The sequence below is a fragment of the Heterobasidion irregulare genome (genome assembly GCF_000320585.1).
Source record: "Heterobasidion irregulare TC 32-1 unplaced genomic scaffold scaffold_03, whole genome shotgun sequence".
NCBI lineage: Eukaryota > Fungi > Basidiomycota > Agaricomycetes > Russulales > Bondarzewiaceae > Heterobasidion > Heterobasidion irregulare.
In genome coordinates, this window is record NW_009258199.1 from 2,752,314 (window position 1) to 2,773,077 (window position 20,764).

The 20,764-nt window shown below is 56.7% G+C and overlaps 6 protein-coding genes across 6 annotated transcripts; all 6 read left to right on the top strand.

Annotated features, from left to right (window-relative positions):
- Positions 1-325: 325 nt before the first annotated feature.
- Positions 326-5,804, top strand: HETIRDRAFT_425938 (uncharacterized protein; the record flags this gene model as incomplete). The annotated part of the gene is made up of 17 exons (XM_009546030.1): positions 326-348; positions 373-450; positions 547-617; positions 687-901; positions 928-1,110; positions 1,138-1,263; positions 1,309-1,916; positions 2,008-2,576; positions 2,635-2,786; positions 2,893-3,068; positions 3,109-3,440; positions 3,493-3,622; positions 4,266-4,372; positions 4,431-4,622; positions 4,683-5,021; positions 5,053-5,205; positions 5,320-5,804. The coding sequence occupies 17 exons, from the start codon at positions 326-328 to the stop codon at positions 5,802-5,804; spliced, it is 3,939 nt and encodes a 1,312-aa protein (XP_009544325.1).
- Positions 5,805-7,051: 1,247 nt separating this feature from the next.
- On the top strand, positions 7,052-9,188 carry HETIRDRAFT_473409 (uncharacterized protein). Its single transcript, XM_009546031.1, has 3 exons — positions 7,052-8,149; positions 8,240-9,028; positions 9,095-9,188. Exons 1-2 carry the CDS (start codon positions 7,148-7,150, stop codon positions 8,789-8,791), a joined length of 1,554 nt encoding a protein of 517 aa, XP_009544326.1. The 5' UTR covers positions 7,052-7,147; the 3' UTR covers positions 8,792-9,028; positions 9,095-9,188.
- HETIRDRAFT_416354 (uncharacterized protein) lies at positions 8,830-9,012 on the top strand (the record flags this gene model as incomplete). Its single annotated transcript, XM_009546032.1, has 1 exon — positions 8,830-9,012. The coding sequence occupies one exon, from the start codon at positions 8,830-8,832 to the stop codon at positions 9,010-9,012; it is 183 nt and encodes a 60-aa protein (XP_009544327.1).
- Positions 9,189-10,113: 925 nt separating the features above from the next.
- Positions 10,114-12,204, top strand: act1.2 (actin 1.2). The gene is made up of 10 exons (XM_009546033.1): positions 10,114-10,136; positions 10,303-10,374; positions 10,440-10,476; positions 10,509-10,514; positions 10,590-10,617; positions 10,670-10,738; positions 10,803-11,399; positions 11,454-11,525; positions 11,591-11,874; positions 11,936-12,204. Exons 2-10 carry the CDS (start codon positions 10,351-10,353, stop codon positions 11,944-11,946), a joined length of 1,128 nt encoding a protein of 375 aa, XP_009544328.1. The 5' UTR covers positions 10,114-10,136; positions 10,303-10,350; the 3' UTR covers positions 11,947-12,204.
- A 678-nt stretch (positions 12,205-12,882) lies between these two features.
- HETIRDRAFT_103216 (uncharacterized protein) lies at positions 12,883-14,278 on the top strand (the record flags this gene model as incomplete). Its single annotated transcript, XM_009546034.1, has 4 exons — positions 12,883-13,042; positions 13,082-13,278; positions 13,865-14,016; positions 14,080-14,278. The coding sequence occupies 4 exons, from the start codon at positions 12,883-12,885 to the stop codon at positions 14,276-14,278; spliced, it is 708 nt and encodes a 235-aa protein (XP_009544329.1).
- Positions 14,279-14,465: 187 nt separating this feature from the next.
- Positions 14,466-20,686, top strand: HETIRDRAFT_458314 (uncharacterized protein; the record flags this gene model as incomplete). Its single annotated transcript, XM_009546035.1, has 14 exons — positions 14,466-15,011; positions 15,067-15,163; positions 15,219-15,493; positions 15,559-15,855; positions 15,938-15,953; positions 16,011-16,102; positions 16,161-16,240; positions 16,307-17,449; positions 17,521-18,269; positions 18,329-18,463; positions 18,523-19,330; positions 19,387-19,503; positions 19,559-19,694; positions 19,746-20,686. The coding sequence occupies 14 exons, from the start codon at positions 14,466-14,468 to the stop codon at positions 20,589-20,591; spliced, it is 5,337 nt and encodes a 1,778-aa protein (XP_009544330.1). The 3' UTR covers positions 20,592-20,686.
- Between the last annotated feature and the right edge of the window lie 78 nt (positions 20,687-20,764).

A 20,764-nucleotide genomic window follows, 5' to 3' on the forward strand; every position in this document is an offset into this window, starting at 1 on the left:
CTATAGGCACATGAGACCAAGCATTACAACAAAAACTCAGATTAAGCACGGGCACTAGACTTTACAGGCACTAGACTTTATAGACACTGGACTTTGTGAACACTAAACTTTACAGACACATCAGACCAAGCACTGTAACAAAAACTCAGATTAAGCATGGTTGCGCCGTCGCAACGCGACGGGTGAAAAGCTAGTAGTATTGAAGAGCAGAGAGGCAACTTGCGTCAAGTGGCGGACGAAATCGAGGCTATCGTCAACTTCGGTTTCCCTATTCGTCCCAGAAGAGCTCGATTTGAATGTAATATTTGTAAGCTTCAGCGCGAAAATGTCAATTGATCGGGTTGATCCGTAAGTCCAATTGACTCTACTTAGAACACTGGCGCGCCGCCGCACACTACGTTGTCGCCGCCGCTCAAACTTGTACCTTGGTCGGACCACTCGCCTGGGACAGTATGTACTGCAGTGCACGACGCATGATCTGGTGCAAGGATATGAGTGGGTACCGTGACTGTTGAGTCACAACTCACAGAGGGCGATCGTTTGCAGAACCTCTGGCGAGGGGTATATATATCTCACGAGGCAGCCGCAGCTTCTCGAGCACAACCATCCCTCTCCAGGTACGTACTAGCCCAGCCCTAGCCCGCCCAGCGACGCTTTCCATCGCTGACACGACATAACCTCTCCAGGTGTCTCGCGCTCTCCTACTGTCTCTACAACACTGTGCCAGAACGAGGCTTCCTTCACAGAGTTCTTTGACCAATTCTTTCCGTTTGAATCGTCTTTGTCTCATTTCCAATACTCCGCATCACCAGCCACCACCAGTATCTCTGTCACTGACACCAGCAGTACTGTCACGGACTTCTTCAAGATCACAGACGAAGAGATTGCTGCATCACTGATTGTATTTCCCTCTCTTCGCACGCGAAGGAACAGCTGATAATGCCTCTTGTCTCACGTCTTCATCCCGAGCTGTTGGCACGCATATTTTTCTTTTCAGCAACAGTGGAAGAACCTACGCCTTGGACACCAGTCTTAGGATGGATTCGGGTGACTCATGTCTGCAGTCACTGGAGGTGGGCTGCTTTGGACCATTCGGCACTTTGGGCGAATGTCAGCTTTGATATTGGCTCTCGGTAGTCTCATGAGATGATACGACGCGCAAAGCTAGTACCATTACTCATCCGACCTTACGAAATTCTCACTGGAGCAGACAGTAAGATTGCTATGGACATTCTGCATTCCCACTTGGCGCACACAGCAGAGGTCTGTTTGTTCGCCGACAATGCACTTCTTGATCCCATTCTAAAGACACTTGCAGCATCAGCACCATTCTTGGAGGTGGTAGCTATCTGTTCACTCGATCGACATGTGTACCTCCCTGTTGATCTATTCACTCATCATGCCCCACGCCTTCGCTCAGCGCTTCTCAAAGGATGTAGCGTTCCTTGGAGCTCTCCACTTTTGCGCAATCTGTCCTGTTTGGAGATCGCAAATCTACTACCGTGGCTTTACAATGCAGACGCGACCCCTCACCTTCCCTCGCATGAAGAATTCTTCGATCTACTGGCAAATATGCGTCAACTGGAATCTTTATCCATCGATCAAATTTTTCCTCGGTACCTCCCGGGGGCAACTGTATCCAGTCGAATGAGACATCCCGTCATCAAGCTACCTCATCTATTGTATCTCAAGCTAGTCGGTCAATGGTCGAATTGTGCCCCAGTTCTCGGGAGCATTGAAGTTCCTGCAACATCGACTATCCATCTCTCCTGCTGGAATTTCGACCACGATAGTTTCAGCAGCGTGCTTCCCCCGATTTTTCAGAGACACAGCGGCAAGACGGGAGAAGCGTCGTCTATGCGCATCCTCTGTATACACGTCAACGATGAGATAACTACGGACATTCTCATTTGGGGGTGTGCTAAGCCCTATGACGCTGTTTCCACACAAGACACCGCTTTCTGCCAACGACATCTCGTTCCATGTCAGTCTATGCTACCCTAATAGATCCAACCTGGGCGGTCCAGAGACTCTTAACACAATCCTGCGAGCTCTTCACATCCAGGAATTGTCAATACTGTCGTTCGGACTTCGGTCGTGGGACTTCGAGCGCTGGCTTGTAACTTTCAAACTGCTAGAATCAGCCCAGCGTTTGGAATCCGTAGCTTGCGAAAATGATGCTTGCTCCCTTTTTAGCTCTACGCTCGCACACACGTCCGTATCAGAAAGCGAGCCTGTCAGCGCTTACGACCAGGTGGTTACCTTCCCCCAACTTCGATTCGTTAAACTGTGGGGTGACTTCTTAGAAGTTGGACCGGTACCGCCAACGCGCCATCAGGGGCTTTCAATTGGCCGCGTAGTTTCTGCGGATCAGCTGGTGGAAACTCTCGAACGACGCGAGGCGTTGGGAGTTCCTTTAGAGCGCCTTGAAATTCACATCCATGCATACAGAGCAGATCCCGAAGACCTGGATCAACTCAGTGCAGCTGCTCCGGTCGACGTGATTGAAGTTCTGGACGATTCATGTCCAGACCACCATCGTCTGATGGGCGTGCCGGTGACTGGCAAGATTATGGGTGAATGAGACATCGGGTCGTGAATATTGTAGTCGGGGTCAGATGGTTGCACGCAAAGGCTGCAAGGATGTAGTATTGGAACGAGATGTATGGCAAAGAGTGTTATCAGATATCCCCCGAAATCAAACGAGACATGTTCTAATTGAGACAAGTATGGTCAAAATAATTTCTACGCTGAGTGCCTTAGTGTTGAACATTTCAAAATTGCAGGTGGGTCATTCTCGTAAGAGTCGCACATGGCGTCGGTCCAATTGAAGATGCAGAGGCTGTGGTCAGCTTCCGCATCAAAGTCGTCCGACTGACTATTCACGATTAGCATCGTCGCGCTGTCAGTGATTCACGACAGCGACTGGGGATATCTCACCTTGAAGAAGCTAACGTCTTCGTCTCCCGCATCTACAGCTTGCTCAGCGGCCCCGTCTCGCGAGATACTGAGCTCCAGCCATTGCCCCAAGGCGAGGCAGCCCTGCACCAGCTCTGTGCAAGCAAAAAGTCTTATTCCCGCTGAACCACACACACCCAGGCCCCATAGACGTCCTTGTCCATCCGGCTCCTTGAAAGACGGGAGGGCCTGCATGTCTCCAGTACACGTGACAGTCCAGGAAGGAAATGCAGCCATGAGCACTACTGCTGCTCCTCCGAATCAAGAACAGCGTTGGCTGGACTTGCATGGAGATCGTGACCCAGCGGCACTTGACCCATCGCGCCGTTGGTCAAGCCCTGTGGTACCGGACCGAGAACCGAGACGTGCAGGGCACAAGGCTTCGTCGGCGAGCTCCCCGCGACCATGGACATGCTGGAGAGTAGGGCCACTGGCTCAGGCTGCAGCAAGGCTCGATACTGCAATCCAACATGTCAAGCGAGGTAAGTCCGAAATGGTCGATTGAGAATCCATTCGTTCTCATCATCGTTGCAGTGACTGGACATAAGATAGACACAAGCAAGCCTGCGAGCCCTGAGATGAATGGACACAAGCAATGCATCGCCCTTTGTATAAAGATGATTGATGAGCGGGGAAGCAACTGGCACTGGATGGACGAAGCGATGTAATTGTCAACTTCGGTTTGCTTATTCAAGAGCCTGATTTGGTTGTAATATTTGTAAGATTGGGCACAAAAGTGTTGTTTGCATCACATTTTATTCAAATAACTGGCCTGAATGTGACCTGGCAGTGGCGCAGAGTGGCGCGCCGCCGCTCAAACTTGTAGTCTACCCTTGTGTCTCGCGCCCTTCTGCTGTCTTCATCACACTGTCCCAGAACAAGGCTAAGCAGAATTCTGTGACTTAAATTGACTCATTTGAATTGTATTCGTTCCCTTTTCAAGTCCACATCACCGGCCACTGCCAGTATTTCCGGAAATTTAGACAAGGATAAGGAGGCAAGATGTTGATATCGAGGTAGGCAATTCACCGTTTGATGAGACTATTGAGACTCGACTCATGCCACAATCATTGTTGAATTTTCCTAGTGCTCTGGATTACTGGAAACAGGCGGCAAACACACGGTTTAGTGTACTGGACACTCTTCTCTCATCCGCTGACCCCGGCAGATCGGATACAGATTTCTTGAAGATTGCAGATGAAGAGATTTGCTGATGGTCCTGGCCTCCTCTCGCATGCGGCGGAACAGACTGCCTTTTGTCTCATGTCTTCCTCCCGAGCTGTTGGCATGCATATTCTCCTTTCTAGTGGCAATGGATACACCTTCGTCTCAAACCTTGGGATGGATAAGGGTAACACAGGTCTGCAGTCACTGGAGGAAGGTTGCCTTGGACCATTCGGCACTTTGGGCAAATGTCAGCTTTGATCTTGGCTCTTAATGGTCTCATGAGATGATACAACGCACAAAGCTAGCACCGTTGATCATCAAACTTTACGACATCCGCACCAGAGCAGTCAGTAAGATGGCTGTACACATCCTTCGTTCCCATTTATGTCATGTAGCAGAGCTCCGTTTGTTCAGCAACAAAGCACTACTTGATCCCATCATGGAGGCACTTACAACCTTGACACTATCGTTGGAAGAGGCGGAGATCTGGTCAATAGGTGGATATGTACAACTCCCTGTTGATTTATTTGGTCATCACGCCCCTCGCCTTTGCTCAGCGTGTTTCCGTGGAAGCATCATTCTTTCGCCCTCTCCGGGTTTGCGCAATTTGTCCCATTTGGACATCGCACTTCGGCCATCATCATTGTATTCCTACGTGGACATGACCCCTTATCTTCCTTCGCATGGGGGATTCTTCGATCTACTCGCAAATATGTGTCGTCTGGAATCTTTATCTATCAATGAGTACTTCCCTCAGCACCTCCCTGGGGCGACTGCAGCCAGTCAAATGAGACATTCTGTCATCAAACTACCTCGCCTATCAAATCTCGAGCTAGTCGGTCAATGGTCGGATTTTGCCCCCTTTCTCGAACTCATTGAAGTTCCTGCAACATCAAGTATCATTCTTGTCTGCCATGCTTTTCACAGCGATCATTTCAACAATGTGCTTCTCTCGATCTTTGAGAGACAGCGGGAAGACGGGAGACGCGTTGCCTATGCGCACCCTTCTTATAGGTGCCAACAACGATGACTCAGATGACGCAAGTCTCGACATCTGGGGGTGGACCACGTCCGATGCTGGTAATTTCACAGGCCCATGGAGGAATGATGAAGAAGTGGCTGACATTGGCCTATCGTTCCATATTTGTCTGTACTCCACCCTGGATGCCTCTTGATATCCTCTTCGTGGCCGAGAAACCCTCAAAGCGATCCTGCAAGCTCTTCACATCCAGGAACTGTCAAAACTGTGTGTCGAGTCTCGGACGCGGCTGGCCGAGGATCATTGTACGCTCACTGAACTGGTAGAATCAGCCCAGCACTTGGAGCACATAGCTTGCGAAGATGACGCTTGCTCCATTTTGAGCTCCATGCTCGCGCACCCGTCCATGCGGGAGAGCGGGCCTGTCAATGCTCATGACCAGGCATTTTCCCGAGTTCGATTTGTCGAACTGTGGATTGACTCTCTCGGGGATGATGCAGTGTTGCGCCATAAAGAGCCTGTAGCTGGCCGGCCAATGGTCTCCGTGGATATGCTGGTTGAGTTTATCGAACGACGCGAAGCGTTGGGAGTTCCTTTAGAGCGCCTTGCAGTTCACATGAGTTCAGACATAGATCCCAAATACCTGGATCAAATCAGAGCAGCTGCTCAGAACACCGTGATTGAAGTTCTGGACCAGTGATGTCCAGAGAAGCATCGTCGAAGAGGTTTTGCAAGGGCGTGCCACTAATTGGCAGGGCTATGGGTGATTGGATATCGAGTCATAAATATGGTTTCGTAGTCAAGGCCAGATGATACCACGTTGAGGCCGCAGGGATGGAGTTCTATCCCTGAAAGATGGGAGGCGCTGCATGCCTCCAGTGCACGTCACAGTCCAGGAAGGAAATGCAGCCGCGGGCGCTGCTGCTGCTCCTAAAACACACCATGCACGCGGTCCTCCGCATCGATAAAGGCGGCTAGAATTCCCTGGAGATCGCGAACCGGCGGCACTTGGCTCGTCGCGCTGTTGGCGGCGGGTTCGGCAGCACGTCGACACTGACGCTGTTCCGAGACGCGCTGCTTGTGCAGGTCACAGCGCTCGTCGGCGAGCTCCTCACGTCCGCGGACACACTGGAGTGTAAGGCAACTGGCTCAGGCTGCAGTAAAGTTTGCTCGTGCAAATGAACAATGCCAAAAGCCCGTACTGTCTGATGGAGAATCCATTCGTTCTGCTTGGAGCATGATATTCACAGCGACCAAAAAGTCGACATAAGCGGAGCCTGAAAACTTTCGAATGGTTGAACACAAACAACGTCTTGCTCGGTGTATGAGCAGTATTGAAGAACGAGGGAGCAACTGGAGGGCGTCGGGTGGCGGACGAAATCGATGTAGCTGCCAACTGTGGTTTCCCGATTCGTCCATAAAATGCCCGATTTGGACGTCACGTTTGCAAGGTTGAGAGCGAAAGTGTCATTTGTATCCAGCTTTGTCCGTAAGTCAAAACAACTGTTGCCCGCACACCACGTCGTCACCGCCGCTCATACCTGTACCCCCATTCGGTTCAGAACACTTGTCGCACGAGTCGGATTGTACGACGCTTGATTTGTTTCAGAAATACGAGCGGGCTCCGCGACTGTTGAATCATACTCAGAGAGGGCGCGAAGGACATATATTCTCCACGAGGCAGCTTCCCGAGCACAATCATCGTCTTACCAGGTATGTACTGGGTTCCGCAGCATCTAGTTAGGTGTCTTGCACTCTTCTAATATCTACATATCACCGTCTCAAAATGAGCCTCAGCAAATTTCTATGACTAGATTTTGTCCCTCGAATTGTCTCCCTCTCTAGATATTCTGACAAAGTTCGGATATCAAGATGTTAATACCAAAGTGAGATTCACAATTTCACCAGAGGCTCAACCCGTGCTGATCATTATTGAACCCTACCAGTGCTCTTAATCATTGGAAACAGGCAGCAAACGCACGGTTCAGCGCGCTGGACACTCTTCTCGCATCCTCTGGCCCCAGCACTAGTTACACAGATTTTATGAAGAATGCAGATGAGGAAATTTCCGCATTGCTAATGGTACTGGCCTCTTCTCGCATGCGACGGAACAGATTCCTATTTGTCTCACGTCTTCCTCCCGAGCTATTGGCACGCATATTCTCCTTTTCAGCGGCAATTGACCCACCCTCGTCTTCAGCTTTGGGATGGATCACGGTAACTCATGTCTGCAGTCACTGGAGGCAAGTTGCATTGGACCATTCGACACTTTGGGCGAATGTCAGCCTCGAGATTGGCTCTCGATGGTCTGATGAGATGATCCAACGTGCAAAGCTAGCACCATTGATCATCACACCTCCTAGGTTTTTCACTCAAGCAGTCAGTGAGATTGCTGTACGCATTCTGCATTCCCATCTAGGTCGCACAACAGAACTCCGTTTGACCAGCCGTAAGGTGTTTCTTCCGCCCATGGAGACATTCACAGCCTCGGCACCATTGTTGGAAGAGGTGTGCATCTCATCAATACACGAATATGTGCGCCTCCCTAATGATCTATTCGGTCATAATGCCCCTCGCCTTCGCTCAGCGTGTTTCCGTGGATGCATCATTCCTTGGTCCTCTCCGCTTTTGCGCAATTTGACCCATTTGGACATTGCACTTTCATCACAGGGTTCCAACATGGACACGGCCCCTAATCTTCCCTCACATGAAGAGTTCTTCGATCTACTGGCGAATATGTGTCGTTTGGAATCTTTATCCATCGAGGAATACTTTCCTCGGTCCCTCCCGGAAGCAACTGCGTCCAGTCGAATGAGATATCCTGTCATCAAACTACCCCATCTATCGGTTCTAGGGCTGACCGGTCAATGGTCGGACTGTGCCCCCGTTCTCAGAAGCATTGAAGTTCCCGCAACATCGAGAATCAGTCTTGACTGCCTTGATTTGGATAGCAATATTTTCGACAGCGTGCTTCTCCCGATCGTCGAGAGACATAGCGGCAAGACGGGAGAGGCGTTGCCTATGCGCACCCTTCGTATAGGCATTGTCGACGACCCAGAATTTATCATCGACATCTGTGGGTGGACCATGTCCAATGCCGTCGATTTCACAGAAATGTGGCGGAATGAGAGAGAGGTGTCTGGCCTGGGCTACTCGTTTCAAATTTATCTCCGCTACTCCAATGTGGTCGCCTCTCTAGAGACCCTTCACGCGATCCTACAAGCTCTTCACATCCAGGAACTGTCATTACTGGTTTTGGGGTTTTGGACGCGGGCTCCCAAGGACTTCCTCGCGATTTTCGAACCGCTGAAATCAGCCCAGCGCTTGGAGCACATAATGTACGAAGATGACGCTTGCTCCCTTTTCCCCTCTACGCTTGCGCACACGTCCGTGTCCGAGAGCGGGCCCGACAATGCTCACGACCAGGCAATACCCTTTCCCCGACTTCGATTTATCGAACTCTGGACTAACGCTCTCGGGGATGGATCGGCACTGCGCTATAATGGTGCAGCTGGCCGGGTGGGCCCTGTGGATAAGCTGGTGGAAACTCTTGAACGACGCGAAGCGTTGGGAGTTCCCTTAGAACGCCTTGAAATTCACATCGATCCATCCAGGACCGATCCCGGATACCTGGATCAACTCAAAGCCGCCACTCAGAACACCGTAATTGAAGTTCTGGACCAGTGATGTCCAGAGAAGCTTCGTCGAAGAGGTTTTGCAAGGGCATGCCACTAATTGGCAGGGCTATGGGTGATTGGATATCGAGTCATAAATATGGTTTCCCAGTCAAGGTGCAGCAAGTACGTACTATTGGAGCAGAATGTGGGGGGTCTCCAGAATCCGTGTGCGACGATCAGCCCCGCGCGGTGAATATAGATCCTACGCAGTGCTCTAGCGTTGAAAATTGAACGTTCCAAATACCAGGTGAGTCGTGCCCGTCCCGGCCCTGAACTGCACATGCCGTCTATGTCTAAGATGCAGAGGACACAGTGTTCAGCTTCCGCGATACAAGTCACTAGCATCGTCGCACTGTCGATGCTTCACGATAATGAGCGATTGGAAGCCATTCGATTTAGTCGAAAGCAAAGTTCGCAACGCCGCGGAGATTCAAAGCACTTCCTTGTCGAAGTATTGGACTAGTATTGGGTGCGAATCTGTTCTGACGGCTTTTGCAGTGGGTGCGAATCTGTTCTGACGGCTTTTGCAGTGGGTCATGCGAACGCAGCTCGCCTTCTTCTTCCACAGTCTGACAACCATATTAGTCCAGGAATCAATTAATCACCTTGAAGTCTGATTGGTATGCGTTTATAGGTGCTCAGACATACCTCTACATCGCAACAGAATCCTTTCGGGGAATGTCAAGATCTCATCATCGGCCATCCCCATTGAGACGGAGGGGAAACAGACATCGGAGGCGTCAACGGCACACCTCAGTTTGTGCGTATCGCCGGGGATGCATTTGGCACCTCGACGTCAGATGTTGACTACTCGTCACGCGCTTGCTAATTATATTGTGGCTGAATGATGCTGGTCATTGGGAGCTCGAAACTGATCCTGAGTCCCGCAAGCTCCTTGCGGGATGCGACTAGCCAAGGCAGAGTTAGCAATGTTCGAGATGTCAGTGACAGTGCTTGAGAATTGATTCATAATGAGCCCACGGTACGTAGTGTTTTACATATGAGACCCAGCTCGAGGATGCTAAGCTTTGCACGTCTGCTTCATGGCGGGCTTGTGTATTACCGCGGTCGGAGCGCCTTTGTGTCTCGGGGTAAATGACATACCGAGAAGAATACATGAGGAGCCACGTAAAACATGCCAAGATCCTGTGCTTATGGCATAGCCGCCAGCCCAGCGCCAACCATGATGGGTTTGACTTGGACGTATCAATGTATGAAGTTGGTATGTTTTTGCGAGGGGAGGCAGTCACCGGGATGTGGGAGCCTGCTCTAGGGCACACAGAAGCAGCGATTGTGAGCTCAATACCCTTTGTCCTGCCTTTCTACTCGTTCTCGCCGTCGCCGTCGTTCCCAACGTACGTTCCTCGCTGTTCAGCTCGGCATCCGCAGTCGCTGACAGGCCACTCCCATCTATCCTCTAACATCAATTCCGCGACTGCGGTGCTCCACGCGCCCGTGCACCGCCTCGGCCTGCCAAATCGATATATACCTGCCCCGCGTGTCACTCTCCGACAACATCAGCCCCCCACTTACATCTACCCTTCCCACTTTACATATTAATCTGCCAACATGGAGGATGAGGTCGCTGCGCTCGTGCGTGTGCTCTCCGTTCTCTCATCCGCGCCGTCCAGCTCACAAGATCGGCTCATCGTCCGCAGGTCATTGACAACGGCTCCGGCATGTGCAAGGCTGGCTGTAAGCACTCGTTTCACTCTGTTCATCTCTCGATGCTCATTCGAATCGTTTGCAGTTGCTGGTAAGATTGTGTGCTGCTCGCACAGTAAGTTAGACAATTCACATCCGCGTAGGTGACGATGCCCCCCGTGCTGTGTTCCCGTAAGTCATCCCGCTCTCCCACGCGTGCGCCAGCGCTGATCACCCATCGCAGCTCAATAGTCGGCCGTCCCCGTCACCAGGGTGTCATGGTCGGCATGGGCCAGAAAGACTCCTATGTCGGGTATGTCCGAGTTGTTTAGGGGTTGCTTTGCAATCCATCTATCTCATCGCATCCCTCTGTTAAGTGACGAGGCCCAGTCGAAGCGTGGTATCTTGACCCTCAAGTACCCTATTGAGCACGGTATCGTGACCAACTGGGACGACATGGAGAAGATCTGGCATCACACCTTCTACAACGAGCTCCGTGTCGCGCCCGAGGAGCACCCCGTGCTGCTCACCGAGGCCCCGCTGAACCCGAAGGCCAACCGTGAGAAGATGACGCAGATCATGTTCGAGACGTTCAACGCGCCCGCGTTCTACGTCTCCATCCAGGCTGTGCTCTCGCTCTACGCGTCGGGTCGCACCACCGGTATCGTCCTCGACTCGGGTGATGGTGTGTCGCACACTGTCCCCATATATGAAGGGTTCTCGCTCCCCCATGCCATCCTCCGTCTCGATCTCGCTGGTCGTGACCTGACCGACTTGCTGATCAAGAACTTGACTGAGCGCGGCTACCCGTTCACGACCACGGCCGAGCGCGAAATTGTCCGTGACATCAAGGAGAAGCTGTGCTACGTCGCGCTGGACTTTGAGCAGGAGCTCCAGACTGCCGCCCAGTCGTCCGCTCTCGAGAAGTCCTATGAGCTTCCCGACGGTCAGGTCATCACGATTGGCAACGAGCGGTGGGTGGTTTTGTGATATCGAGGCGCGAGTCACTCTGATGTGTGTGGGCGAAGATTCCGTGCGCCCGAAGCGCTCTTCCAGCCCGCCTTCCTCGGACTTGAAGCCGCCGGTATCCACGAGACGACGTGAGTCGAGGGATCTACATGCATGGTCGTGTGTCAGCTGGGGGCTGATCGTCCATCTCTTCCAGGTACAACTCGATCTTCAAGTGCGATCTCGATATCCGTCGTGACCTGTACGGCAACGTCGTGCTCTCTGGTGGAACGACGATGTTCCCCGGAATTGCGGACCGTATGCAGAAGGAGCTGACGTCTTTGTCGCCATCGAGCATGAAGGTCAAGATTGTCGCGCCTCCCGAGCGGAAGTACTCGGTCTGGATCGGTGGATCTATCCTTGCGTCTTTGAGCACATTCCAGAATCTGTGGTGCTCGAAGCAGGAGTACGACGAGTCGGGCCCTGGCATTGTCCACCGCAGTGCGTAGTCTCTCGCCTTTCCGTGTCTACGTGGACGTCATGTTGATCCCCCGCTTCACAGAGTGCTTCTAAGCGCGAGGAGAAGTGGAAGAAAAGAAGACGCACGCACTGTATTAGAAGAAGCCCCTCACGATCGGGATCGGCGCCGCTCGTTGTCGTTCTTGCTTTTGTCCTTCCTTAGTCCCTGCCTCTTCCCGTCACGGATACAGCCCACCCTACTTTTATCCGCATCGCACCTTTCCTACGTCGTTGACTCAGCAGAGCCGTGGTCGGACGAGGAAATGGTGTCTGACATTAGCCTTCTGTTCCAAATTTACCTGTGCTTACTCTAATGCGGTCACCTCGCCATACAATCCCGACGGCCCAGAGACCGTCAAGGCATTCCTGAAAGCTCTTCCAACCCAGGGAACGTCAATACCGTTTCTCCGGCTCGCGACGCGAGCTTCGGAGGCCCACCTCGCGATTTTCGAACCGTCGAAAGCAAGCCCAGCGCCTGGAGCACCTACCTATCTTGCGAAGCTGACGCCCGCTGCCTATTCACCTCCACTCTCGCGCACACGTCCATGTCAGAGGGCGAGCCTGCCAATGCTCACGACCCGGCAGCTCCCTTCCCCGACCTCCTCGATACGTCAAGCTGTTAGCTAACCTTTGAGACGTCGGAACGGAACTGCGCTATCGCTCCGATTCGATCGGCCCGGTGATCTCCGTGCACAAGCTGGAGGAAGTTCTTTAAATACTTGGATCGATTCGGCGCAGCCGCTGCGACCACCGTGGTCAAAGTCGTGAGCCGGTGACGCCTAGAGAAGCACCGATTGATAGGCTTTGCGAGGGCGGGCCAGGGCGGGCGAGACATCGAGTCGTGATTTCGCGGTCAAAGCCAGATGGTACCACGTAGAGGCCGCCAGGACGCAGTATCGCAACGAGATGCGATGCATGCTATCGCCAGAGTGAAACGAGACGATTTGGGGCTCGTACGAGGACACAGTGTCGAACGTTGCACATCCCCAGATGCTCCTTCTAGCTGCTACTCCCGAACGGCGTCTCCGCACTAGCCGTCAGTCTTCCAACTGGGCCTGTCTGGCGCCAAACGAGCCAGCGCACGCATCTCTCGGCGTGGCCTGTAGAACAACACGCTTGGCACTTGCCTCGCTGAGATGGCGCCTTCTAGGTACGTGCGGTTCACGGATTCGTTGGACGAGCGTCGCAGGTCGCGCAAAGACCTCGCGGCCTATCGCGGCCACCTTTGTGGTGGGATTGAATCGGCGGACAGGACCGGCGCTCGGCACGCTGCGCGTGGTTGTGGGCTCGGGATGGCTCGTGCACCGCATGGGCTATCCTGCATTCTCACGCACGACTCTGGCATCCTGGGGCGTTCGATTGGCCAGCCATGAGCTGAGCGCCGGTGTGCGTAGTCGCCCACCTCGCATCCATGGATTGGGGAAGCATGCTGGCACTGCACGATTCATAGCGGACTTCTTCTCAGTCGCGCAGACGTCGTACATCATGAGATTATACCGACCGAGCAGAGAACGAGTGCATCCCGTGTGAAGCCATCCAAGGAGAGTGGGGGCTGTGAGTGTGTCGTAACGTACTTGGTTGACTATCTGTACTCCTGCATCTGAGAGAGGGCCACTCCCACGGGCACTCATCGTCTCCCTCGCGGGCTCCCCGCAGCGGCAGTAGGCACCCTGGAGTCACGCTGGACCTGCATCCTCGCATTGAGAACGCCGCCCGCGTGTTCTGCCATCCAGCTGGTCAGCCTACAGAAACGACGCATCATTGAACCGCCGTGAGACCTGTGCGAGTGGGGGGTCCGGACTGCTTCGACGTGATCCATATAGTATGCGGGGCCCTTCCTACAGTAGCCTCGCTGAGTCTGCACATCTCCGCGCGCCGCGCTCCTCTCATTGCGCAACGCGCCAGGGAGGGGTTTTATAAAGGACCCCGAGTCATATCTCCTCCCTGGTGCTTCTTCTAAGTGCACGGACAGCCGAGCGCATACGGGACAAAGCAATGTCCGGCTCACAACCCAAGGGGCTCGTCGAGGGCGCTCGAGGCGACTCGGGCGACGCAAGGAGGGCATGTCGCGGACATGGAAACGACGCAACGTGGTGATGCACCGGTGATGCCCGTGCACGCGTCGTGAGTCGCGGTGACTCGTGCAGGGACGCACGACGCGCTCTCGATGCGGCTGTATGCGCCCAGGGCCGTTCGCTGGCAGCCGACGCGCGTCGGGGGCGGGCCTTTCCCACCGCGTGCGCGCCTGCTTCCCAATGCGGCGACGACGGTGACTCGACGCGGGACTGTTCTCACGCTCGCGTCGCCCGTCCCACCGCGTGCGACGCCGCTCGGTGGATATCCCATCTGCCACGGCTCCGGCGGTGCCCAGAAATGCGCGCCGTGAAAGGTCGGCCTGACTCGCGTTCATCTCTCCCTGCGTGCGCGAATTCTTCATAAGACAAACCACGGGACTCGTGCAAGCGAGGGACAGTATAAATACGAGCCCGCCCTCCTCGCTCACATCACCAGGTTCCCACAGCCCCCACTCACACGAGCCAACTAACCCACCTCGAACCCCCTACCAGCACCAGATGTCCCAGAACGCAGAAGCCCAGGCGTTCCTCGCGCGCGTCGCCAGCCTCCCCAGCGGGCCCGGCGTCTCCCTCGATGCCGTCCTCCAGCCCTCGCTCGACGACGAGTCCGCACTGCGCAAGCTCTTCGCAACCGACAAGGCCCATCCGCGCCTCGCCGACATCCACGTCGGCCTCGTAGACGTCTTCGCCGCCCCCGCCGCCGCGCGCACCACCCGCGCCCGCGTCGTCCCCGATGACGCCGCCCTCGCCGCGAACTACGTCCTCCCGCTCTCCGACGCGCGCAGGCGCAAGGAGGGCGCGCCGGCCACCGTCCCCGACCTCGACGCGTTCAAGAAGAGCTGGCGCCTCTTCACGGAGGGGTCGCTCTCCCAGCTCACAGACTGGAACAACGTCGTCGCCGCCGGGGGCTCCGTCCTCGCGTGCTTGTCGCCCCTCCCCGACGCGGCCAAGGCGACCAAGCGGACGATGAGGAAGTATTTCCACGAGGCCGCTTACCCTTCTTCAGACGTCGACTTGTTTTTGTGGGGGCTGACTCCCGAGCAGGTAAGCTACGCGTGGTCGGCTGTTATTGTCCTCATCTCACGCGACATCTCCACAGGCGGAGCGCAAGATCGTCGCTATCTACGATGCGGTGCGCGACTCTGTGCCCTGGGACGTCACCTGCGTCCGCACCAAACACACCGTCTCCATCCACTGTACGCCCCTCTCCCCTCCATTCTCCCCTTAACTCCTGACCCTTGACCCACCCAGCCCAATACCCCTACCGCTGCATCCAGATCGTCCTCCGTCTATACCGCTCCCCCGCCGAGATCCTCGCCGGCTTCGACGTCGACGCGCCCTGCTGCGCATACGACGGCGCCCGCGTCTGGGCGAGCCCGCGCGCGCTCGTGGCCATGATGCGGCAGTGCAACACCGTCGACGTCGCGCGCCGCTCGCCCTCGTACGAGGCCCGCCTCGCGAAATACGCAGCGCGCGACTTCGAGGTGCGCGTCCCCGCCCTCCGGCGCGCGGACGTCGACCCGACGGTGCGTGCGCGCCCTCGCCTCGTGCGCTCCCGTTCCCGTTCCCAGCTCACGCGCGCCGGCCGCAGATCTTCGAGCGCGCGATCACGCGCGTCCAGGGCCTCGCGCGCCTCCTCGTCCTCGAGAAGCTCGCGAGCCCCGACGCGCGCGCGCAGTACGTCGCCGAGCGCGGCGCCCTCCGCGCGCGCCCCGCCGCGAGCATGTACCGCCCCTCGCGCCGCGCGCGCCAGTACAAGGGCGACCTCAAGGCGAACGTCGTGGGAAGCGGCGGGCTGGAGATGAACGACTACGACACGGTGTCGCTGCACGTGCCGTATGGGCCTGGGTGGGACGCGCGGCGGATCGAGAAGCTCGTGTTCAAGACCGTGAGTTCTCCCGCTCGCTCGCTTCGGGCGCGGGTGTGCGTCTGCGTGTGCTGATTCTAGATTTAATTTTGTGCGGGGATAGGACCTCGGGATCAACTGTACGTTCTGCTCTCCACGTGCGCATGCATGCGACGACTGACAGCGTCCTTCGCCAGCGCCGTTCAACCCGAAGAACGAGGGCCGCAGGCTGCACCGCCATCCCGCGTACTTCGGCACCATGGAAGAATGCCTCGACGACTGCTGCGGGGTGAGCGCGCCGGCCTCGACTCCGCGTTGTACAGATCCCTGACGCGAGGCGCTGATAGCACTGTCCGGAGCCGCGCGGCGAGAAGGAGCGCGAGCTGCGCGACGAGGAAGACAAATCGTACATCCGCGGACGCGTCGCGTGAGTCCCCCGTCCGCACTCCTCCGCCCCCGCCCCCGCCCCCGCCCCTGACCCCGCCCTCGCCAGGTTCATCGCCGAGGACCCAGGCCGGCAGACCCTCTCGGGCAGCTTCAACCCGATCGACGCCGGCGAATGGAGCGAACAAGCCTACATCCTCCCCACCGCGCGCCTCTTCTCCGCCATCGCCGCGCGCGACCGCCCCGCCGTCCACGCGCTCCTCGCCGCGGGCGCGCACGAGGACGTGAACCGCCGCGACCACGTTGGGCGTACGGCGCTGCACGTCGCGATCTTCGCGGACGCGGCGGACGTGGCGTGTGACCTGGTCGACGCGGGCGCGCGCATGTCTGCGCGCTTGGTGGGGGGGTGCTCGGCGCTGCATTTGGCGGCGCAGCGGGGGATGGCGGGCGTGGTGCGGAAGATGCTGGAGCGCAGCGCGTTGAATGAGGAGAAGGACGAGGCGGAGAAGGCGGCGAGGAAGGCGGCGGAAGAGGTGGAGGAGGAGGGGAAGGTGGCGGATGCGGATCCCGAGAGGCCGAGCGACGAGGACGACTGGTCGTCGGAAGAGGCGGAGGACGAGGATGGCGAGGAAGACGACGACGACGATGGGGGCCGCAAGAAGCGCAAGCGCACCAAGGCCCGCAAGACCGAGGACGACGCACCCGCTGCGGACGCGGATGCCGACGCCCTCGAGGACAGCGCCGACGAGCCCGACATCCTCGACCTCTCCGCGCCCGACTGGGACTTTGGGCTCACCCCGCTCGCGTACGCGATTATCGCCGGCGCGCCCGCCGTTGTCGACGTCCTCCTCGCCGCAGGCGCGGACCCGAAGCTGCCCACCAAAGCGACCCACGCGCGGCCCGCGCTGCACCCGCTCATGCTCACGACGCTCGCGCGCGACGAGGCGCGCGGCGCGCAGATCGCCGCACGGCTGCTGGCCGCGGGTGCCTCCTCGTCGGTCGCAGACGAGAACCTGCTCACGCTGTTCCACAGGATCGTGCTCGCGGGCACCACGCACGTCGCCGCCTCCGTGCTGCGCCACGACGCGAACGCAAAGGCGGTCGTCGGCTTCCCCGCGTGGGCCACGAACGTGCTCGTGTATCCGTTCGTGTCGGCGGTCGCCAAGGGCGACTACGCGATGCTCGCCGTGCTGCTGGCGTACGGGAGCACGCTGACGATCACGCCCGAGGACGTCGAGCGGGCGGAGGAGAAGTGGCGAGTTGTCCCGCCTTCCTCACCGTCGCTGACCGCGCGGCTAACTTATCGTTGCTTCCCGGTCACAGGTCGAACACTCGGTGGAGGATTTTTCCGAGGAGCTTCGAATCCAAGGTCCGCTTCCCGCTGGAGGTCGCGACGGCCGCGCGCGACGAGGTTGTCCACCTCCTCGCCGCCCTCGGCGCGGACGTCAACATCGTCACGGGCTTGTCCGCCTTGCTGTCGCAAAACCATCCCGAGCGGCTCGACCTCCTCGCGTGGACCACCAGGGCCCTGGCGTACTACGACGCCGCGCTGGCCAAGATAGAGGACGACAAGAAGTCCCAAGGAGCCAGCGTCGCCCCGGAGGCCCCTGCGGAGGACACGTGGAGCGCATACCGCGCGTACGTCACGAAGATGCAGCTGTTCTTGGCCAAGCCTGGCGTGCACGCGCAACAGAATCAAGGGATGGACGACCCGGGCCTTGTCGGCGCCGCCAAGGCGTACCTCGAAGACGTCAAGACGACCCTTATCAAGCATGGCGCGACCCTGCCCCCCGACGACGCTTCGGGCTCCAAGCAGGCTGCCGTCGGGGATGCGTCGGGCGGTCTCCTGCGCGCGCAGATGAATCAGCAGCGGTCGGGCTATGATCGCCATACCCAGTTCACCACCGAGCCAGTGCCGCTGCACCTCAAGGCGCAATACGACGAGCTGTTCGAGGCGTGCTGGACCGGGGACAACGCGCGCATCGAGGAGCTGTGTTTGCCGAGGCGCGTGCCCGGCGGGTCTGAGCCCCCCATTCATATCTCGGTCCATGCGTCAATCCCGCCCAGTCTAGGTACGAGCTCGTTACGCTGTCTCTGTGACCGGCCTCTTGAGCTGAGTTGTTGCTTTCAGACCACACACCGTTGCATGTGGCGCTGTACAGGCGTCATTGGGACACCGCGCGGCTGGTGCTCGCCATCGCGAGTGCGCAGTACCAGCCCGACAAACCTGATCTCTCGCTGAGCGATCCCAACTGCCTTTGGCCTGGTCAGTTGCCGCCGCGTCGATGTCTCCCGCGGTACGATGGCTGACCTCTTGAATGGTAGTCGACGGTTCGGACTCTGATGGCGACTCGGACGTGGAAATGGACGACGACGCCGCGGACCCGGAGATCAACTTTACGGACATTGCGGAACGCCCCTCTGCGGTCCATTGCCAGGTCGCCCCGACGCGGATGCTCCAGCAGGCCAACAACTGGATCTCCAAAAACGGAAAGAAGCTCGAGTTCGGGTCCCCTATAGAGAAGACGATCATCCAGGACGACATGGAAGGGTTCGTGCAGATGTGCAACCTTTACAATTTGGTAGGACACGATCTGTTGGCTGATGACCTCGTGCCCACGATCATGTCGAACGACCGACCTGAGATGCTCGACGAGATGATCCGCCGCACCGGGTGCGGCATCACTGCCGTCCTCGACGCTCAGCTCAAGGCGGACCCGGCCGCGCCTGCTGCGAAGGACACCGAGGAAACGATCTACCTCGGTCTGAACGTTGGCGGTAAGAAGAGGCGGGACCTCGTCACTCGGGGCATGCCTCAGAAGAATGCCTCGCGCTCGCCCGAGCTGTTAATTGAGGCCGCCAAGGCCGGTGCGCTCAACGTGTTGGACTACCTGTCTGGTCCACGCGCCCTGGCCGCCTACAGGTTCTACGCGGCATCAAACAGCAGCGAACGCGCTCTCTATCTCCGCCGTGAGCAGGATCTAGCGGGTGTTCTCCCCAAGTGGCTTGGGTGGCAGCTGAACCCGTTGAACGAATCTTGTCTGACGGCGGCGATCATCACCAACAAGCTCGAGTTCATCAAAAGGCTGTTCGATCTTGAGCCGGACCTGATGATGGAGGCCATGAATGCTCGGTCAGTCTCTTCTCACGCTGGCGCCTTCACTTGTCTGACGCACATTCGCCAATCAGGATCAAGTTCGTTGGCTTTAACGCCCTGCTCCTCGCGGCGCATGTGTCCTGCGATACGGCCATCTTCGATTTCTTCCTTGAAAAGGGTTGCGATCCCACAGAGCGCGATAATAGAGGGTGCGTTGATACACTATCACTTGAGATCTGCGAGAGACTGCTTATCATGCTTCAGATGCAATATCTACCATGTCGCTTGTGCCTCCACGTCTCACAATCGTCGCAAGTTCCTCGACCATATCATGAAGACACTACCTGCGGAGCAGACGCACGAGCTATTGGCTCAGCAATCCAAGGATTCCGAAGACACAGTTAGTCCAGTCATATCTCTGGTGGTGCGTCGCTGACGTCGTCGTCGACAGCCTGCGATGGTGGCCACCAAGAAGGGGTGGTTCGTAAGCCTGCGCGCAATGCTCGAATGGGGCATGCGGCCTTCAACTCTGCTCGTCAAGGACGAAAAAGGCTCGACGCCCTTGCATGTGGCGGCTAACCAATATGACGCTTCACTGACAAAAGTCATCCTCCTACACATCCCTCCTGAGGGGCTCTACATAGAGAATGGTGTCGGACAGACACCGCTTGACATCATCACTCAACGGTATCTCACGATGCGCACGGGCAATGGGAACAGCAACATTATGCCTCGAATGGACGACCTGTCTCGCAACATCACAGGACTCGGCCGTCCTCCGCCCCCACTGGCTCAGCAGGAGGCGCGAGTTCAGAAGCTAAGGACTATGCTGAACGTTCTTCTGGAGGACGGGAAGCTCGTGCGGACCACGAAGCTAGCCAACGAGCTCCTTGCGTTCGCAGACAGGATGGAGAGCAAGCTCGCCGCTGCGCGCTCTGCCGCGAAACCCAAGACTGTCGTGGACGGCCCTGAGCTCGACCCCTCTATGCCCATAGCTGACTTGGACGCTACATACGCCGCCATCCTCGATGCGGTCGCTGCCGTGCCCGGTAAACGGCAGCTTGTGCACCTCCTGGACGTCCAAAAGTCCGTCAAAGTGCAGCTACGATCGTACCAGCCCGCGGTTGACATTGGGCACGCGTTTGAGCAGAAGATGAAGGAGAGCGACGGGTTCGAGATCGCGATCGTCAATCACAGTGAGAGCTCGATGCCGACCAGCCAGTTGCGCAACCTGAACGCGCGGCTTCCATTCCACAACTATCAGAGGGCCGATAATATCTTCACCTCTGAAGCGTAGTAGCCGCATGCCATGTTAGTAGCGGATTTCAATTACTAAGTCACTGTCTGTCTCTGTATGCCGATTTACTCTAGTCCCAATTCATCCGTTTGATCAAATACAAGTTTCAAATTTATTCCAGAATGAAGCAAGGATTCTGCCCATACCTACGCATACAGCCAGCTGAGGCTACA